At 36.5% G+C, this 22549-nt stretch overlaps 1 protein-coding gene and 1 long non-coding RNA gene across 2 annotated transcripts; one reads left to right on the forward strand and one right to left on the reverse strand.

Annotated features, from left to right (window-relative positions):
* Positions 1-4647: 4647 nt before the first annotated feature.
* Positions 4648-20854, reverse strand: LOC140743279 (nuclear receptor subfamily 2 group E member 1). The gene is made up of 7 exons (XM_073074440.1): positions 20735-20854; positions 19047-19162; positions 10480-10917; positions 7275-7376; positions 6613-6996; positions 6017-6157; positions 4648-5562 (listed from the first exon to the last, which is right to left on the reverse strand). Exons 1-7 carry the CDS (start codon positions 20836-20838, stop codon positions 5324-5326), a joined length of 1524 nt encoding a protein of 507 aa, XP_072930541.1. The 5' UTR covers positions 20839-20854; the 3' UTR covers positions 4648-5323.
* LOC140743280 (uncharacterized) lies at positions 13907-15580 on the forward strand. Its single transcript, XR_012102428.1, has 3 exons — positions 13907-14334; positions 14407-14543; positions 15031-15580. It is a non-coding gene; the product is annotated as an uncharacterized LOC140743280 (long non-coding RNA).
* Positions 20855-22549: the final 1695 nt, after the last annotated feature.

Consider the following 22549-nt stretch of genomic DNA (forward strand, 5'->3'; position numbering starts at 1 on the left):
ATTTGTTGTTATAGCGGCCACCGTTATACATACTTTGTAAAAGTTTCAAGTGTTTGTCTATTACGGATCCGGAGATATAGCCCTGTGACAGACGGACGGTTTTTACTATAGTCATTACTCTGAGGTTTTTACCCTTTGGGTACAAAATGTAGCAGCCATAGTTATAGATTGTACAATGTAGCGGAGTCGAAAAATTCTAAGTCTATGGTAGCAGCAGAACGAAATATGTTCGTTTCGGTATTTTGTGAAGTTGATTTTAGTGACTTTGTCAATAATGATAGTCGGTAATAAATGAGCGAAAAGTTACATATAATTAGGAAAAATCTATTAGATTCCAATTTTTCGTTCAAACACACTTATTTATTAGTAGTAATTATTATAAAATGATATTCTAAACAATTATATACATTGTATACAATACATTGATTGTAAACTAATATCTCAAATTTCATTGGGCATATTGTGAAATAAAGACTATTGCATTGTCGGCGCCTTTGTTTCATGTACCATTTACATAGATACAGAGCAACAAGTATCTAATAACTTTGGTAAGTACCTACCAACGAATAAGTGGAAAAAAAAGGTAGAACCCTCTGTGGTTCCACTAAGATGGTGGTGCCGCCACACCTACTTCTGTCTAATAGCAGCAGTCTTAAATGCTGCTATGTTTTGGTTTGAAGCGTATGGTATGGTAAGGGAAACATATTTTTACAAAGCATTGCCGTTTGGTCCTCAGGGTTAGCGGCGCAGGTTTCCGTCCTCAGATAGGGATCTAATATTATCTGGGGTTGAATACGGATGTCCATGGTCGGCAGTAGACACTTATCATCAGGTGGACCGCACTCTCGTCTGCTACTCCTATATTACAGAGTGTCATGTAAAATCAGGACTTTACCAAAGTTTAGGCATTATTTTTCTAAATAGTGTAATGAGCATAACTTACGTATTTTTCTTTTCAGCTTGTCGACATGGTGCAAAGTGTGTTAAATACTTATATAGCGACATCAAAAGGACTTTGTTCCGTTTTTAACCTTAAAACTGGTACTATTATTATAGCCGTATTGGGATTGTTACCGGGAGCCTTTTACATGGTGTTCTTTGCATATGGTGAAAAACTGTTAAGATGGTGCGGCCATAGCGAACTGAGTGTGCATGTAATATTGCATATTTACGCAATTATAAGTGTATTGTTAACCGCCGTGCACGCCATGTTGCTTATTGCTGCGATTATTTATCAGGAAGTTGTGATCTTACTGTATTTGTGGGCTATTATCGCTTACGGTATTGTGGACGTGGTTACGGTTTTTTACATAAGCGCTGTAGCTATCGCCTCCGGAGCAGTGATTTTTGGAATACTGCTGTTGATAGGGGATGTGTTGTACTGGCTCTTTATTTACTACTTCATTTTGCCCGTCGTTAACGGCTTTAGACGTAGCATTCATTCCGTAGTAATAGTACTGGCTTAAATAAAAAATCTAAAACCTTTTCCTTTTTATTTCCTTAAAGACTTTTATCAAAAGTATATATTATATTGAAAATAAAACCACAACAAAGTACTTACCAGCGCTGAAAAAGTAAGTATGCCATTTGCACACATAACGACTTGCATACCAGACCAGTCTTCATACTGGTCTGATACGCAGTGGGTTCCGGGTTCCAGTCTAGCCAGCCGGATCATTTAGTTTAAATTTAAATTTCAGTTTTGTCTTTTCTATGTGTGTGTCCATGACACATAATAATACTGATGTGGGGTATGACCGCAAAAGCGTTATAAAGACCAGTACGCAAACACGCAGATTCAAAAGGCACTCCAAATGTTTTTTTGCCCGGAAATAGGCACAAGAAAAGAAGCGCGTATCCCAGCGGCTTGGGTCTTGAGCCCTGCAGAATTACACAGTTAAGCAACGTTGGACGCAGTCGAGTTGGATAGATGGCCGTTAGTGGTATAATTTGTTACAGAACAATATTCTTTACTACGGGTAGGTAAATAATTTGTTCCTGTACTTTCGGGACCAGAAGAGGGCTACGGTATTCTCTGGCTGTCATATGAGGCGACTAAAAGAGGGCTTCTGGGCTCGCGGGTGGCAAGAGTGGGAGTTCGAACAGCTTAGCCAGCGGCCCCGGGAAGGACAGCGGTATGTGTGGTCGCATACTGTCGTTCGCACCAGACGATGTAGCGAGCAATAAAGCTCACCTGGGTGTAGCCCGACGAGGCAACGCACTAAGAGGACTCCGGTTGCGTTCCTTTGAAGATCCCAGATCCCGCCACGCAGCGCCGAGGACAGCCACAGGGGGGGTTTTAGTGCAGTAAGAATCCCACATAACCCTGTGTCGCTTGCACGGCACCGGGTACCGTATGGAGATTTCCCCCTCATAAACAAAAAAAGGTATACAAATAATTAAAGGAATAGGTATACCAGAGATCTAAATGTAAACGTGATAAGAATGAAAATACAAAGAAATGTGTTTTAGTTCATATTTATTTTGATACATCCATATAAGTGAAAAACTTATACCTAAGTTTTTAAGATAGGCCGGCAAAACACGCATTTTTCCTATTAATAAACAATATGTTTGTTCTTAAATAAACACTTTTTCTTTGGTTATGAGTTATCCTATTAACAAACAATATGTTTCTTCTTATTTTTTTTTTCTTTGGCTTATGAGTTGAGGCGCCTTGTTATAGGTGCAGTGGATAAACAAAACAAATACATTTATTTCCTACAAATTATCCTCCGAATATATAATGAGTAATTATTTTTTTACGGAGTCCAAACCCGGAATTGTGCACAATAAGGACAATTACTTATAGGGATTTGTGTATTTTTGTGCCATTTATTGTGTCAAAAAATTAAAAGGTTTCACTCCGGGAGTGCCGGCAGAAGTGAAAGCTTTCGAAATCTAACCTGAATAATAAAATATAATAAATAGAAAATAAAGCTGACACCCATTGACATATTTTTTCTGTGCTGACACCGGATGACATCTTGACTTTTGCAGTTTGCTTTGCCGTCTTACGAATTTTCGATCAGGCCACGGCCAGGAAAAGTGCACAACGCAGCGAAAGAAGTGATCACTTCAATAATAGCATACTCATACCCTGTGCCTATAGGGTTACTTCTTTGTCTTTGTTTTATCTTCCAGCTGTATTTTAAAGTACAGATATTCAACACGTTAGGATTATCTCCGTTATATACCGACCTATTTCTACTAAACTTTGTAAGAGACACTGGTAAACAGTCTATAGTAAAATTATATTTATTTCACATTTTAAATGCAAGCAAAATGAGGCAATATTTGAGGAACAGTATAATAAATAGAACATGAAAAAATCATGGCAAACAATAGTAAATAACCGCAACACATTAATACTTATAAATTATATATCTGCAATATAATTAAAAAATTCTTAATAAATAGTAGTTTTAAAAGACTAGAATAGTGTTTTGACTAACTTATTTTTTAACGGACTTGAATGACTTTATAATACTTATAGTGACAAATCAATTAAAAATAAAATAACTATCGTACGAGATTCTATCTTAAAACATTCTTATCCATCTATATGTTAATACACTACTGAAGTTTCGTATTAATTCCTTTAAGATTAATTGTTTTCAACACGAACAACAAGATTTCGAAAGTACTTATCTACTGTCTTTGTGGTAGCCTCATCATAATCTGTCGGAGGTTTTACATAAATTTAAATTGAAGTAGTCGGGGATACCCATGAGCAAATTTTAAACATATCTCAACACTAAATTCTAATTATAGACTAGAGTAATAAAATTGCTACCGTCGGAAACAATAGTAATTATACTAATTATAAAGGTTCACGAGACCTTGAGAGATTTAATTATTTACACAAATCTAATCTACATTAATATAGGTTAATGTAAACTTATACGACCAATGACCATATCTACAAAATACGTTCTTGAGCATGACACGCCTAAAAATAAGAATAATGACTTAATTATGATATTACATCAATAAAAATACTAAAAGACATATTTTATTGATATTTAAATCTAACGAATGAAATAATTATAATAATTATAAAATTACTTCTTCAAGAAGTTTATAAAATTTTGTCGTAGTTATTTTTGAAACTAAATATTTTCGATAAATTTTATCTATTTCTTTACATAATACAACCATATCATATTTTTTATTCCAGACAGTTAGTCGTTCACTTACAATTTTTCTTGACTAGATGCAAAAATAAAATAATATACTCGTTTAAACTAGATAGAATTTCCTAGATCCAGGTTTTAGCATTGAACATAACAAAATAAAAATAACATTGTCAAACTTTAGACAAATTAAATGCCCTATTATTCATTATGACTTCCTTATATTAATTTAATATATAAGCAATGTTGTGCACTACGATATCTGACTTGAATTTGAAATTTAATGACAAAGCTTAGGTTACTAGAAATATGTTAAAAAGTGCTTATATTTACGTTTACACGCAACGTAAAATAATGCTTAGGTATATGTATTAATAATTGTACCTACATAACGTTAACCCATATTATATTAGGTTATGTTTTCAAACTAGAACAAAAATGTACGTAAGTAGTAATTACAATAGAAACAAATTAGAAATATGTACTTGTTACAACAGATCATATCTAATACATTATAATTTTTATCAATATTTAATGCGTATTTTGAAGTTAATAATAGATAAGAAATGTATTGTGTGGAATTCAAATACTTTTAAACAAATAACCTTTAAACAAATCGTGTATTTTTTGAGTTAAAGTAATTTTAAGGTATAACAATTAAAAAGTAAGTCGATCTAAGATTAATTTAAACTTACCTAAGTATCTACCTAGTACTGCAACAGTCGCCTACATATTTTGAGCGAATAGAATCGAAAGGATTTAATATTTAGGTAAAAAGATAAATGTTAAACTACAGAACTTTAATCTCAAAAGATGTTATTCTCAATTTATTGAAATAATGAATGATGAATTGGAACTGCGAGTATGAAGGAGTCCTTACTTGGCAATTACGGATATGATGTGAGGATGCAAAATATTTTGCAATTTAGATTTATCTTCATGGGTAGGTAATGCGGTTAGTCAATGTGGTTTGTTATTCCTGAATAACAAGTTAATTTCAAGTGCAGCGCACTTTGCCTCTGAAGTTATTATACCTATGCGGCTAGAACACAAATGAACACACAGAAATAAGTATCACGTATGTCTGTGATAAATACTGAGAAAATATTATATTCGTGTATTATATACCTGAGTAAATACAATACGTGATGTCCACAGATATTGATTTAGGTACTTTTACAACTAGTTTACGTAGTCGTATACATGAGGATGCGTGCAAGTATTGTTCTTATATTGTCTTCGGAAGCTGTAGAGAAGAGCAGGTGTTCTAGGACACCCATGTTTACCGAGGTACTTATACTCGGCAACAACATAAGCAGAGTACCAAGACGGTACGCATCCCTGATGGAGCAATGGTTGTGCAAATCTATAAGAGTGTGAAATTGGTAAGTTTCAATTTTATCAGCCACCGGCAGCTCCAAATTTTCTGCAACAATATAATTGATTCAATTCCCGACATCTTGATATTATCTAACTGAACATTCATGAAGTCATGAAAAACAATGTTGTTATACAGACAAAAATCAAAGAGTTTCCACATTTAAGGTGGTAGAACTGTAGAACCCTCTGTGGTTCGACTTCGGCGGCACCATCGCCGCACCTATTTCTGCTGATCAGCATCCTTAAACGCTGTTGTGTTCTGGTTTGAAAGGTGTGGCAAGGCAGATATACTTTTTTGAGGCGTTCTAGCTTAGTCCTGAGGGGTAGAGCGCATGTGTCGCCAACCTCATATAGGAATCCAATTTTACCTGGGGTGTATTGCAGATGTCCGTGCGCAGCAGTAGCCACTTAGCATCAGGTGGACTGCATGCTCGTCTACTATTCTTATATAAAAAAACATTACAATATGCATCTAATTTACTAATATCGCTATGTCTTACCAGCACGAAATAGTAAAATAGACTTTAACAAGTCATACTCCCCAGTGTCCAGGTTGTGTTTTGCAATTCTTTTAATCATAGCTGTTACTTTTTTGAGTTGAATAAGATGTGAATTATTCGAATCTTCTGCAGATGCACATTCTGTAATAAAAAAATATATGTTATCCAATAACACAAAACTATTAATAAAAATTAGTCGCCCATTAAAGTAGTTCATGTTTGAACGTAATTAGACTAAAAATGTAATAGGTATGCCATGAGCAGCTACAATCTCTATCCTTTGATATCTGCCCTGTATTTATTACAAAGCTTAGGCATGTATTCGCTTCAAAGATAGGAAACATTTTTAGATGGCCAAGCTACATTTATCTCATGCATTTTGTCGGTATGCAATGCTTAGAATTGGTAAGTTTATCATTAGAATCAGATTTTATGAGTGTCATTGACTACTGACTCGTTTTCAACGAGTATGTCTTTACAAGGCTGTATTATTATATTATTAATCTATTCACAAAAGAGAATTGCCAAAATATTGACCGATGAAAATTGCAAATCATTAATAAATATAAATTACAGGAAATGTAGGTATATTTTACCTTCTTCCAAAGATATTGAGAGCTGAGCGGCTGTAAGGACAAAAATTTCCCGCCAGCTGCTTTGCAAGAGGAGAATTCTATCGAACATCGATAGTTGGTTATAAACTGTTAAACTGTGCAGCCACCTAATAGTGGCTATCAGAATCTTAGCTGCTTGATTGTATATATTTTCATTTATCGCTGGGTTAATCATATATTTTATCACGTTGGCTGATGCTAATGCACTATCATCAAAAAAATTGGCTCTGTTATCATTTTGTCGTTCAGCATATTTTGCGAATCTCTCCAAGCTTACATTCGGGACGTGTATCTCTGAATCATTCAGACCACTGGACGTTTGCAAATTATAGTTACTATTTAAACCTGCTTGCTCATTTTTTGTACCTGCAATTAAATTAGATGATTATTAACTGCTAAAATTAACATTCATTATTTTGCAATGCTGTTACAGACATGAAATGTTAGAAATGTAATTCGCAAAATGCTGCATTCTCATATACTTCCGCAAAATTAAAATAGGTATAAGTACAATTGCACAGAATATAAAGGGAACAATAAAGACAATCACAGAGCATTAAACACTAATTTTCTACACGCGTGCTAGTATCTACCAAACATTTGATATTGTAAACGACCGCTATAAAGTTACTTTATATACAGACCACTGATATTTAAATCTTCAGTGGAGTCGACTTTGCTTGATTCCTCGGAGCTCGATACTTCATCCTCTTTTATTTTATCAGTTATCTGGGAGACTGGCTTCTCTGAAAGCGTTTGTTAGTCGCAGTGTAAATTCGCGGGAGATCCAATTAGGGTATATTCTATATGCACTTCAAAGAATGAAACATTTAGTAAATTGACTCGTTTGTTCTATCCAATGAATGTCTATTAAAATCTCGGACCACAAAAGTCATTTTATTATCCGATTTCGAAATGTATTTTCTAGATTGGATAAAGCATTTCCACAGATTTATTTCATTCGTACATCGTAGGATTTAGTACTCTGCCTTAAAAAATATGAAACTGCAATTATACCTGGATACCTAGACGCCAAACTATTTTTTTAATCAAGACCAATATGTTCATAAAAAGAGTCTTATATCTTTTGCTTCTTTATATTTATTTGAACGACATTACAAATCTATTCAACTTTAACAATGCCTACGGAAAAATAAACAATGAAATAAATTATCAAGTTGACGATATTGACGTGCGATACAGAATAGATAAATTAAAACGGATAGTAATTGTGAAAATAAATTAAGTACAGTAGCCTTCGATCACTAATAAGATCTAGATACACAATCCCATACAAAAATGAACTTAAAAAGTGGCGTCAAACTTGTTTATAAAATTCTAAGCGACAGAATCTAAAATTAATGCAAAATCAACCTTATCACTATTATTTAACGGTGTTTTTCAAAATCTGCTTACCAAAAGCAATAAATTTTTACGACATAAGCTAGCTGTCATAAGCTATCACTTTTACAGGTTTGTCACTTGGACAAGGAATTAGTGGAGACGAACTGTCATTACTTTATACGGTTATTATAAATTATAACTTAAAAATTAAAATATAACCAAATACAAGTAATTTAATTATAAAATCAACAAGCTGTTTACGCCATTACCCAACGAAATTTATTGTCGCCGACTAAAGAAATATGTAGTAAACCAACATTTATTTCAATTATTTTTACCCGACTGCCAAGGAAGGGTTATGTTTTTCGCGCGTATCTTGTATGTTTGTCTTTATTTATTTGAACGGATGTAACTAACGGCTGGATGAATGTCAACAAGTAAGGTGTCATTATATTCGTCTCAATGACCTGAGTGTCCTTAGATAGGTGTTAGAAAAAAAAAATGTGAGCCGTCACGGGACGCCTGGCAGATGTGAAACATCGACATTATTTTGTAAAAGTAATATGCACAAAAGAACATATTGTGATAGGAACTAAATATGTCATAATGATAAAATAGAATATTACGATTTTTTCCAGGATGACTATTTATTGAATTCGATTGCGCATGGCGACGCGTCGCCACACCGTACACACTATTGCATATAGACTGTATATATATACCATCGTATAGCGTCGCCACGGCATGCGCCGCCACGCCAGAAATCGGTTTTACGTGCGGCTATAGATGTTTCACATCAAAAATCAAAATAGCGGATTTTTGGCGCGAAATAGTAATATTTAAAAAAAAGTTAACCAAACCTATGGAGTGGGGTATCAAAATAAAGGAAATTAAAAGGAGATTACACACATATTATATGATGTATATATATATATATATATATAACACATCGAGGTGCCTGTCTGACTAAATGCGTAAGTTGCTGCGCCAGACACCAACGTAAGGGAAACCGCTGAACTTTAGCGTGCTGGAATTTTACACAGGTTCTTTATATAGCGTGAATGAGCACTACGAGGATAAAATAGGATAATATTGTTTAAACATTTGTATTTGAAGCAGATACTTATTATGAAACTTTTATTTGGCTTTCTTGATAAAAATAAGGAAACGCCTATTTCACTATTTTTGAAAATTCTACTTCAGCCGTTGCTAAAATCCGTTGTATATTTTTCTTAAATTTAGATTTTTTCCAACACCTATCTAAGGACATTTGGATATTTGAGACGAATATAATGACACCTTAACTGTCGAAATTCACCCAGCCGTATCCGAGGGAATTAAATGCAGCTAAAGTCTTCTTATAAAGATACATACAAAAAACATAACCCTTGGCAGTCAAGTAAAAATAAAAATACGGAATCAACAGGGTGCCATTAATTCTCTTGAATAAAGTGAGTTTATTGGAAAACAGTCTTTTCGATGGATTTTTATTTTTTTTCCGTATCTTTTTTGGCTATGTTAAGCAATCTTATTTTAGTGTATTGTTCGTCAATAGACTTTATTATAATAATTCTATGACTATTGCCGCGGCAGTTGGATGAAAAGACATCATAAAATATATTAAATAATAATTTACTTAATAATTTAATTTCACTCATTTACTATTTACTCATTGCCTAATATTTTTATATAACAAAAAAAAGAAAAAAATAATAATTAAATTAAAAAAAAAAAAAAAACAATAGCGTCTCCATTCAAGTTAGAACAGAGTCACCATGTTACCCGAACAAATCAAGTGGGCATGCAATAGTAAGAATTTTACGTTTAGTAACAGACTTTACAATTTATATGGTTTATACATTCTGACCTAACCTAAAAGCGCACCCAAATGTCTATTTGGGTGCTCTTTTCGTCGCGCCATTCTTTTGTCGCTGATTGTGTATCTATTATACGAGTATATAGTTCTTATTAGTGATCGAAGACAGTAGCTAACTAATTACATATATCCACAATGAAACATCAAAGCGAAGAAATACAAGATGTAGAAGTATGGTAAACGAAATTATGACAAACTACTTTTAACAGATTAAATTACATACATTTTAAGTGGGTCTAAATGGCGAAATCTGAAACTTTAACTGAAAAATACTGAAAGCAGTTACGAAACAGATCTTTATAAAATATTATAACTGCATCGTTTTATTTCATTAAAAAACACAGAAGTGTCGCCCAAATACACTGTCTATATTATTTCATAATCTGATAGTGTAACTTATAAGGATACATTTTTGAGAAGTAATGAAAAAGGACAAACTTTGATTTTGATATTACATACCTAGATTGTTTTATTTTTTCAAGCTAGAGAAAAATATTAAAAAAACGAAAGATGCAGTTTTATTTGTTATCAAAATCGGTCTGGTAAGTTCTTTCTGTATTTTCGTATAATCTATGTAGTTTTGGAATTCGCCACTTAAACAATTAACTCTGTATAATCCTGGTGCTTACTAGCATTCTGTGGTTCCATTCGAGCCCCTGTGTCACTCACAATGACTGCTGGGCAGAAGATGTTGGGTGGAAGGAAGGCTCGCTGCGGCACAGGGTAAGGCAGGGGAGGCGGGAACAGAGGCAATTTGAATTGGCTCAGCGAATTGATTGACTGAGCATTAAAGATCGGGTTCAGTTGCCTCAAATCTGTGGGCACCGTTTCGGGAATCCTGGGATAGTTTTGAAATGGTGCATCCATGTACGAGCTGCTTAAGATAGGTAAGCCGGTGGCAGGCCGGTCGCTTGGAAGCAGATTATATCCCGGGAATGTAAGGGCCGACAGGGCGATTGCAGGGGAATTGTGAAAGTAATTAGGCGGTCTGGGAAGGCTGTAATCGATATTCGAAAGAGGCTGTTGGGGTAGAGGCGGCGGACGCGGAGCCCGTTCATGCTGCACTGCTGTAAAAAAATAAAATAGTTTAGGTAAGGTTTCCTTCCTCGTCAAAAAAAACCGTTGTGTTTGGTACACTTTTTTAAGTACCTGTTTTAGGTGATGTACAGTACGACGAACTTTTTTTTTTTTGTGCGTATGGGCCGTCCCTGTAGTACCGGGACCAGAATAGGGCTATGGTATCCCCTGCCTGTCGTAAGAGGCGACTATTTTCATTTATTGTCGGGTTTCGGCAAGAGTGGGAGCTCGAACTGCCCGGCTAGCGTCCCCGGGAAGGACGGCGATATGTGTGGTCGCATACCGTCGAGCCCACTAGCAGACTAGCAGTTTTACGCGGACTATACCTGGGGTAGCTTGAATAAAGCTCACAACAAACCATTGTTTCCGCAAGCCGCCACACACACACTATTAAAGTCGTTACTTGATTTTTTATGAACTAGTCTTTAAATTAGGGTAAAAACGGAACGCCGTTTTTATACGTCAAGTGGGTACAGAACCCTAAAAATGAATGAATATTAAAGAACTCAGCTGTAATTTTAGAGTATGAAAATGAGTAGGTAAACATTTTCAAAATGCTCCATATCATTTGTAAAGAGTTCGGGTAACACTAAAAATAATACTATAGAAGCAAATTTTGCGACTTAAATTACTAGTGGTTAGCAAACAGGATTCACATTAGGGTTGACGCTTTAAAGGGTTGCAAATCATACTTTTTTGTAAGATCCGTTAAACAGTTTTATACCATCAATCATTTAGATTTTCGTACAAATATTATATTTTTAATATATTTATTTTTTAAATATGCTTTTTGTTTTACTTTTTTTAAAGACTAAAAACATAAGAAGTGGAAGATGTGCTAATTTATTTTTTATAAAAGTCGGTGAACACGTAGGAATAAAATTTGTAACACGTTTTGAAAATATGCAGCTTAATTATTCCGTTTTTTTACATACAACTATAAATAGGTAACATTTATAGTTGCTTTTGGTTTTGAGTTTCCCGCAGAAGTCATTAGAAAATTTTGGCAACCCTAGGTGTAATAGATACGGTAGAACATTTTTGGCGGATCAGGTGTCAATGGGGTATTACTAACATAACCATACCTTCCGTTTTGAACGAGACCACCCTTTTTAGGGTTCCGTACCTAAAGTGTAAAAATGGAACCCTATTACTAAGTCTTCGCTTCATGTCCGTCTGTCAGGGGGTATGTCCGTTTTGAACCGTAATAGATCGAAATTTGAATTTTTATAGAGTGTATGTAACGGTAGCCGCTAAAACAAAACAAATTTGTCAAATCAAAAGTTATTTTACTGTGGACTATGGAACTCTAAGTAGGACCTATTGTAAAAAGTATTGAAATGAAAGTTATGTGTTAATAAAGTACACTTATAACTTTAAGTACCTATGTATAAAAAAAACTGAAAATTTTAATTTGCACGTGTCCAAAAGTCTTTTGCTTATAATATAGGAGTAGCAGACGAGCATGCCACCTGATGGTAAGTGGCTACTGCCGCCCATGGACATCTGTAATCAACCCCAGATAGGATTAGATATTCCTACCTGAGGTCGGCCATAGAGGTTCGCTATCTGTCCCTGTCACAGAGGGACAGACAGCGAAACTTGACAGCTGCTATAACAACAAAAACTAAAAATAAAATGAAGTTGAACATTAAAAGGGGTCGTCATACAACAAATCGGTATTTTTCGACATTTTTCTATCTAACTGTTAAACTGTACTAGTAAAACAGTTGAAATGTATATAATCCGATTATTACTATAACTGCTATTATAATAAATACAAATAAGAACATTATATTTTTTGATAATATTTCATTTTCAATTTGTATCTGCCTGCGTTTAGGTATGAAAACAAATGAGCCACATCGCTGTCTCTGTGGTGAAAATGTTAGCCTGTTTGGCCACTGCGGACTGTCTTACCGCCGCAGTGCTGGTCGCCTGTCGCGTCATGCGTGTGTCAATGATATCATCCGAAGGGCCCTTGTTACCATCAACGTGCCGGCTTGCCTTGAGCCGAATGGTATTGCACGTGATGATGGCCCGACGGTATGACTCTCGTTCCCTGGAAACAGGGGATGTCACTTGTATGGGATGCGACTTGCGTGGATACGCTGGCTCCATCCCATATTTCAGTGACCTCGACGCATGCAGGTGGTGCGGCAGAGGCGGCTGAATCTGTGAAGCGGCGCAAATATGCAGCCTTGGGGGAGGGCTACATATTTGTGCCGTTTGCGGTGGAGACTCTGGGTCCGTGGGGGCAGCAGCACGACGGTTCTTCAAAGAAATGTCGTCGCGTCTGGTTGACGTTTCTGGAGACCCAAGAGCTGGTGCGTACTTTGGCCAAAGAATAAGTTTGGCCATACAACGCGGCAACGCAGCCAGCATTCTTGGGACTCTACCCGGAGGTAGTGATTTGGACTCATTGTTTTATATTATGACGTTTGTCGGGTCAGCTGACCCGACAAACGTCGTGTTGCCATATAAATAAAAAAATGTTAAGGGTGAACAACCCTTATCACTTAGGGGGATGAAAAATAGATGTTGGCCGATTCTCATAGATACCGGATAAGCACAAAAAATTTCATCAAAATCGGTCAAGCCGTTTCGGAGGAGTATGGCACCGAAAACTGTGACACGAGAATTTTATATATTAGATTTTTTTTATATTTCCTTAAGTTTTAATATTTCTTTTTTTGTTTAAATTATATTTTTTGTATATATTGTATATAGTTTGTAAATAGATAGATAGATTATATATTATTGTTACTTAATAAAAAAAAATATAAGAAAATTAAAAAAAAAAAAGAATAATAAAACATATTTTAATATTTATTATTTATTATTATTTTATATGTCGGAGCAAATACGGCAGTTCTCCTATTATAAAATGAAATGATTAAACACCTGAGGTAAAACTACCTGCATCTTCAATAGAAAAACAAGTGCACGTGCGCCGGTCCTATAAAAAGGGCTGTACTGGCGACATCGGGACATTACTGCTCGAGCTGTGGAACAGTGCGGACCTCCTTAGGACGTCGTTATGCTGCCCGAAGAATAAACGAAGCTCAACAATTCTGGTGTGGTTTGCTTTCGAAGGTTTCATCGAGTCATTCATCAACATCATAACAATAATTATGACGTCAGCGGTGCTGACGTCACGCCTTTTTACTCTGTTACTTCGTTATCAGAATTGGTATCGGAACAAGCTCCAATCTCGCCTACATCCTCGTCAGCTGCGGCATCCTTCCACCTGTCATACCAGGATCATCACCAGATAGCACCACATTGCGAGGTGCTATTACAATAGGCACTTCACATCTACTACCTGGCACATCGGTAGAGGGCGTCCCAGAAAAGTGGCCCATGATCAGCTTCATTATTGCATACGGGCGACACGTTTGATACTTGTGTGGTCTATTGTTTCAATTTATTTCAATTTATAATTTTATAATGTTCACCTAATATTTGAGTGTTCACAGGATAGGAAACTAGTATAGCTGCTTATTGGTGGTATTGCAACGACATCGGACATGTGTTGACCGCGAACAGATTGAGTGGCCAATGATACGGGTGGTCATAAGGCAGGACACTTTTTGGCAGTGGTAAAACCAAGGTGGTGAGATAGTAAGTGCAGTTTCGGTAAGTGACTTTGTGCGCTTAAAAGATTAACATACTTGAGGTACTTCACGGTTTAAGAATTTAATCACTAAAATGTGATCACTGTTTGATAAGAATAAATTTAGTGTTTGAATGAAGTTGAATGAATGAAAGAATGAATGCGGGTACCCTCGTTATTTCTAACTGCTCATTAAAGGTGTTTGTGATGTGGAGATATGATACCGTAGTGTTCGGTGGCGAATAACCTTAATGATTAATAAGAGTTAATCAGGATTAGCCGAGTGGAAATTTTAACATTCAATTTGTTTATCTGATTTACAGGAACAGCACACGAGGACGTATGACTTGTCATGATGGCCGAGTCGGAGAGATTCACCAGTAATAACAGCTTTGAAAAAAAAAAAAAAAAAGAAAAAAAAAAAAAAAAGTTTTAGCTTCTTCATTATTATTGAGTGTTCTAACGATTTATTGAAATGTGTTTACAGATACCTACTACAAGTAAATGGTGAAGAAAGCACGTAATCCAAGTGGTCCAGGACAAGGAGCACTCAACGGATTAAAGAATACTTACTACAAGTGAATGGTCGAGGAAAGACGTAGTCAGTGGTCCACGACAAGAAGCATTCATCATCTGAACAAAGTGTGAGTCGAAAACAATTTATTTGCTTTCTCTGAATATCTACGAAAGTGTTATCTCTGAATTAGTCATGTGCTACGCTTGTGCTAAAAATGGGTTTTCAATGCCGCGTCACACCGTCTTGAGAGTGGTACCTCTGAGCTGGTCATGTGTTACCCCTGAGCTATACCGCGGGTCCTTGATGTATCCACAAGAGAACCTTGAGACACTGATGGATAGCCGGGTATAACCGTGACCAGACACGTACACACCATAATCTGGAGAGTGATACCTCTGAGCTATTCACGCGTTACCCCTGTGCTAACCATGGGTCCATGATGTATCCACAAAGGAACCATGAGATACCATTGGGACCCCTTGTGGAGCCGTGGTAGACACGTATTCACCACAGATCGCCGAGAAACTTTCAAAATAACGTAAACATTATGACAGTTCTGTGGATAGAACTCATAAAAACGACCCATATTTATTTACAAGACAGGTGCATGGGAAATGTCTTAATGTGCCGCTTTTATAACACCATCTGTAACCTGTAATGGCAACATGTGTTGCTTACAGATACCTGCCTCAAAGAAATTATTTTCTTACAGAGTTTGAACTTCACAACGCAGGCAGGCGCAGAGCACGCGCCGCCTATCAGAATGGCCGTGTCGGAGCAAATACGGCAGTTCTCCTATTATAAAATGAAATGATTAAACACCTGAGGTAAAACTACCTGCATCTTCAATAGAAAAACAAGTGCACGTGCGCCGGTCCTATAAAAAGGGCTGTACTGGCGACATCGGGACATTACTGCTCGAGCTGTGGAACAGTGCGGACCTCCTTAGGACGTCGTTATGCTGCCCGAAGAATAAACGAAGCTCAACAATTCTGGTGTGGTTTGCTTTCGAAGGTTTCATCGAGTCATTCATCAACATCATAACAATAATTATGACGTCAGCGGTGCTGACGTCACGCCTTTTTAAACTGTTACTCCGTTATATATTTATAAAATTTATAAATTTATTTATTTTATAAAGGTTATTTTATAAATCAGATTATATAAATTAATTAAATAAATAACATATAATGAATATTTGGTGGTATGGATGCCTTCATGGGCGAGTTCGACTCGTACTTGGCAATTGGTACTTGGAATTATTTGTGTATGTAGGTGATGATGGTCTAATACAACAATGAAATAGTAGAAGATCCGAAGCTAAGTCGAACTGGACCGAGCTGATAATAGAATGAAACTCATTTTATAACGAAATTAGTACATTGGGTAATACATTAAAAATGGGTTTGCTAAAAAAATCCTGGACAGGATAATTTTAATTATTTTTTGAAAAAATAATTTTCATTTTGCAGACAACCCTATATCAACGTGTTCACAATAAAACAGCGCTTCTACTGATATAAAATTTTATCTATTATCATCATGAGTGAAAGTAGTTGCCAGCGAAATACCTGTTTATACCTGACAACCCAGTAGTTCTTTCACGTAAATAATAGGCAACCCAAAGCCTGCACATTCTGTATGTTTTTAACATTCACTCAGAATAGAATTTTCTTATTATCTTGATGTTGCAAAATTTATTTTTCAATTAAATTTTAATTTTTCAAAAAATAATTAAAATTATCCTGTCCAGGATTTTTTTAGCAAACCCATTTTTAATGTATTACCCAATGTACTAATTTCATTATAAAATGAGTTTCATTCTATTATCAGCTCGGTCCAGTTCGATTTAGCTTCGGATCTTAGACCAAAATAAGTTGCCTTACTTTACTGCACTTACATTTACCTCATTTTCATTTTATTTACATAGAGTAAATAATTACATTCAAAATTAGTACTACGAACAATGACTATTTGGCGCATCACTACTATTATTATTTACGTTGCTGAAATTATATTGGAATTTAATATTTTACTTACCGTACCACAGGCTTTTCTTCTGATGAAATGCAATGAGGGAATTATATTTACTTCGGTAACGGTCGTTACAATTTTACTTTACAATTTAATAATCAATGGATGCAGGACATACCTACGTCTGTAGTCAATAAAATTATCACGATATTCTTTTTTGTAATTCAGTACATTTATCGATCTATTTTCTTTATGTTCGTTTAATTAAAATTATAATGCAAAAACCAAATTGATAAAATAGTTGCAGCTTCCTGTATTAAGTCTGCGTTAATAACATTTTATTAAAATGTATCTCGGATGTTTAACTGTACCACCACCATTCCACCACCACAGTATTCGACTCTAATATTCGATGATTCTATATTCGATGCAGATCTCAGACCAGACCTGCATCACACCATAATCAGACCTGCATGTTGATGCAGGTCCGTATCTCCGGAACCACATGCGTGGCTGCGTGCTTACTAACCCCAGAGCTGGATGCAAGGCAGTGAGTGAAACGCCATAATGTACGTCGTGCCCGCACCTTAAGTTAAATATTCTATGATGCAAAAACTAACAGTCATGTCACATACACGCAACCATTTAGCCACAGAGCAACCACTCAACTAAACTCTCTCGTTACATCAACACCTCCAGCTCTTAAGAATGTTGGATCAAGAAGCGATATTTGTTTGACAAACATTTCCGCAGTATTTGCACCAACGTGAACGGTGTGATATTCTCGCTGTATGTGACGGGATCTGGAGGTAAACAAATATTGATATCTCACCGCTCCGTGAAACGCGAACGGTGTATAAGTGCTTATGCATTGAAGTTGACCGCTAGTGGGATATTAAAATGTGTGTTTCTGTTTGCTATACCTACTTACTTTTAAATTTTCATTTTGACTTAATAAGAAAATGGTTGGCGAAAGATATACGTATAATGTGTGCTTCTTTGGAAAACAATGAAAATATAAAGTGATAAAATGATTTACTTATACGTATTAGCAAAAAATTATTACGAAAAATGTATTGAAGATAGGATACTTATATTACGTCAAATTTTAATATGCCATCACAATGAGGTAAACATTGCGTTGCGTGCATCGATATACTACTAATAAAGACGTTACGTGCATAAAAGTAAGAGTGGAAGAAATGTCCTTATACAATGCCGCGCAAATTAAACCCAATTTCAGATTGGATATCAATAGGTACAGTGCGGTTACGGTTTTATAAAAACAATATTGGAAGACGGAGCGTAGTTTGAGAGCAAACGTCAACAGTTGGAGGCGACGGCGCGATTGTCCGCGTGAGAACCGCAACGTGCTCGCTGATCGGAGGGCTGACGCCGCCCTCGCTCCGATTTTTTCACCACTCACACTTGTGTACCGCAAATACTTGAAACGTCTCCTAATGGAAAAGACATGCTGCGAAGGAGTCAGCCTGTATAAATACTTTATTGAGACAAGTGCGCGGCCGTGTTCCCTATTGATTCGCATAATTTCACATTTAGAGATAAAACCGCAAATAATGTGTAGACAAATTAAACGGATTGAATCACCGACCACATTGGTTAAACATAGAATTGTTAGTGTTCATTAACTCTTTCTATCCAAACAATAAATTACTACGTTTTGGCAAAGTTTATGTAATTAAATTGCAGTCCGATAATAAGTCTAAATATGTTATTACGAGTATTTTCTTTGAATATCAGTATCATAATGCAATTGAGCAGCAATGCGAAGCATTAACGTGATAGAGGAACCATTTCATTGGGATAATAGACTTTGTGGGGTTCCAGTAAGTACTTTTATACCTTGTCCCTGAACTTCCAGAATAGGGCTACGGTATCTCCTGCTTGTCATAAAAAGCGACTAAAAGGGGGCTTCCGGGAATGCTGGGAGCTTGAATCCAGCAGTGAGTCAATAATGGGATGACAACGAAGCTGTACTTTATGTAACTTACCATCCTTCCTCATATTGACGCTGAGACACTTAGAGAAGCGGCACGCCTGGCACTGGTTGCGTCTAGTGACGTCCACAATGCAGTGCCCCTTGTCCTTACACAGGTAGTCCAGGTTACTGCAAAGAAACCATAAAGTTTAAAAAATACCCTTTTATTTCACAATTATACTATTAACTGTGTTTTAATTGATTCCTAGATTGAAAATAACTTTCTACTTTTTAGTTGATTTTATCATGCCTGCCTCAAAAGCCTGTTTTTTAGTTCTTTTTTAACTATATTTATTGTAATTTAGAAGTAAGTACAATCCCAGACAAGATTAGGATCCCATCTGTCGGTCACAGGTGCGTTGCTACTCCTGAGGACTAACGACAGAATTAGGTGTGGCAGTGGTTGTCCCTGTAGTTCCGGGACCAGAATAGGGCTACAGTATCTCCTGCCTGTCGCAAGAGACGACTAAATGGGGGCTCCAGGGTTGCGGGCGGCGAGAGTGGGAGATCAAACCGCCCAGAAAGCGACCCCTGGAAGGACGGTGGTATGTGTGGACGCATAGCGTCGTTAACACCAGACGGTCTGGTGAGCCCTGAAGCTCATCTGGGCGGAGCCCGAAGGGGCAACGCGTTCAGAGAACTCCGGTTGCGTTCCGTATGAGATCCCGGAGTCCTCTTAGTAACGCTGAGGACGGCTACCGGGGCGGTTTTAGTGCACGGCACCGGGTACCTTTTGAAGGTTTCCCCCTTGTCAACAAAAAAAAGGGGTGGCAGTGGTGCCGCTGAAATCTAACCACAAAGGGTTTTCACTTTTAAATCTTGACGAGGAATTAGTCAATGTTGCTGTTGCTGGTCTCCCTTACCACACCCTTCAAACCAGAATATAGCAGCGCTTAACTGTTATGAGGCAGAAATACACAGGTGTGGCGGTGGTGCTGCCGGACTCGAACTACACAATCGAACAATATTTAAACATGAACCGAAATAAGTCTCGAATAAACAAAAGTTTCAAAAATTCGTTAACGCACCTGTCCTCATAGAACAATGGTTACGAAAACAATTTTCCCGCTTTATACAGCTTAAACGACACCTATTGTTAAGTCTTATTTGTGGGTTGAATTTAATAAAAACACTAGTTATTTTATATTCGATTATAGAATAAGTATAATATATTGTATGAATGAAAAGTAAATGGAATAAAATTAAAAATCTAAAGTGGAATGAAATGAAATTAATTTTGCAGATGAAAGCTGTTAGAAAGACATTCCTATAATATCTATTAAGATTTTATGTTTTGCACGTTTATAATTAGCGTGTTCAAGTTTTATTATAAACTTAAATTTTTTTGTATGACATAATAGACGAAGGTGGTAGAGCCCTGTGTGATTCATCTCACCACCACACCACCACCACCACACTTATTTCTGCCTAATAACAGCAGTGTAAAACGCAGCTGTGTTTTGGTTTAAAGGGTGTTGTAAGGGAGAATTACATTTCCTAGGTTTTTCAGCTTAGTCCTCAGGGATACCGGCGCATCCTTGGCTGATCTCAGGTAGGAATCTAATCTTATCTGAGGTTAATTACGTATGTCCATAGCCGGCATTAGCCACTTACCACCAGATGGACGGAACGATCGTCTGTTACTTCTATATTATAATAATAGATGAAAATAGTACGAATGCTGTATACGAGTATACTGACCGTCGGATGCTGCGCTTGAAGAAACCTCGGCAACCATCACACGAGGCCACCCCGTAGTGCTTGCCTGAGGCTTTGTCGCCGCAGACGCGACAAGTCGTCTCCATCTTACCACCGCCAGGCTCCATGTTCTGTCACACACAAAAATGTTTAAATAATATCTGTACGTATTGCGGATAGAGTAGGATAAGTGGGTAGGCATACATATTTAGTTCTTAGTTTTATAGCTTGTGTTATATAAAAAGATGGTACAACGATCATGGTTTTGGGAAGGTACGGTGGTGGTAAGGTAGGTTTTGACCACATCTACTTGTAGCGTGAAACTAGGGTTTCGGTGAAGGGTGTGAATGTCAGCTGGAAATCAGCTTCTACCTTAGGCCTTAGGAGTGCCAACATAAATATCTGTGGCAAAATGTTTAGATATAGACGTAAAATCCCGAAGTCGTTATCCTGAAGAGCTAAACAGTACTTCACCACTGACACTATGGCATGGCCTCTGGAGTCGAACCACAAAGGGTTCTATGACCTTCAAAATGCGCATTAGTGTCAAATTGACGTCTGCACAGAGGCGTAAGAAACGCGTGTTACTTCGATATATAAATGTAGATAGCGCGGAAGCATCAGACAGAAGTGTAAGCCTGTCATACAAAGGTGTAGCTTAAGATTATCGCTTATATTATCACTTATATATTATCACTTGGCAGTCGTACAAATACAGTTATTCTCGTGAATTTCTGTATTTGTACGAAACAGGTACGATTTGTATTTGAGTAAGCTGAGCCTTGGGCAAGGGGTTAGTGTCTGTAGACCACAGCTTGCTAAACAACTGAAGTACACTATCAACACAGTACACTGTCAAGTGACAATAGATACGTAATATTGAAGAACTTATAAGAAATATATTCTCTTTAAATTATAAATATAGTTTGCAAAAAGGGAAAAGATAAGGCATTGTCTATTGAAATCTGTTAATTTTTGGTCCTGAGCATGCCACGGTGCGAGCGAACGGAGAATATTTTTATTTTTTGGATGTCAGCAGGTGGTTAGTGTAAAGCTAAAACCAAGTATGTTGGTTCACAAATTTTGCCCCTCGGCTACTATCTTTAAAAATGGGTGCTATTCGTTTGTACGCTCTATTGGGTACACTTTTCGTCGCACAAAACAATATCAAATTACCATCTCGAATTAAATTATTTACAACTTTCTTTCTATAACTTTTTGACGTAAAACCCAAAGCCCCCTTGACATCCAAAAACTAAAATTGCGTCCTCTGTCTTATTCAACCCAAAATTATAATTTCAATGCACTATAATAATATAAAGAAGCTATATTATGAGCGTATACACACATACATTTGTTTCTATGGAAAGAGTTTCTGTAATGTTTTATTGCTGTATTTTGTGTGTATAATAAATAAATAAATATCTCATTCTTCGGCATGCTCTCCTGCCCAAACAGCTGGATGGATTACGAGTATACATATTATTTTATAAACCTATGAGAAGTCGTTCGATTCGTTTAAACTTTTTCGATAAAACTTACCGTTTTTGAGAAAAATCCAAAAAACCTAAAATTTTGACGTTTGACCCCGAATAATTGCCGACGCACACGTCAGATCGATGGGGACTCTTGGCACTTTATTTGTAATGGTAAACCCAAGGTCTCTACGAAAATTCAGCTTTCCCGGATTTTTTGCTATTTCAATGTCTAACTTGACCGGACTAATAATTGAAGTTTGTTCGTACCATAGACCTAGAATATATTCGCTATGCTAAAGCCGGCTACATACTCATTACTTATGCTAGGAGGTTCGCCGAA

Source organism: Epargyreus clarus, unplaced genomic scaffold (genome assembly GCF_041222505.1).
Source record: "Epargyreus clarus isolate Ecla_fem2 unplaced genomic scaffold, WU_Ecla_fem_2.2 ptg000007l, whole genome shotgun sequence".
Classification (NCBI taxonomy): domain Eukaryota; kingdom Metazoa; phylum Arthropoda; class Insecta; order Lepidoptera; family Hesperiidae; genus Epargyreus; species Epargyreus clarus.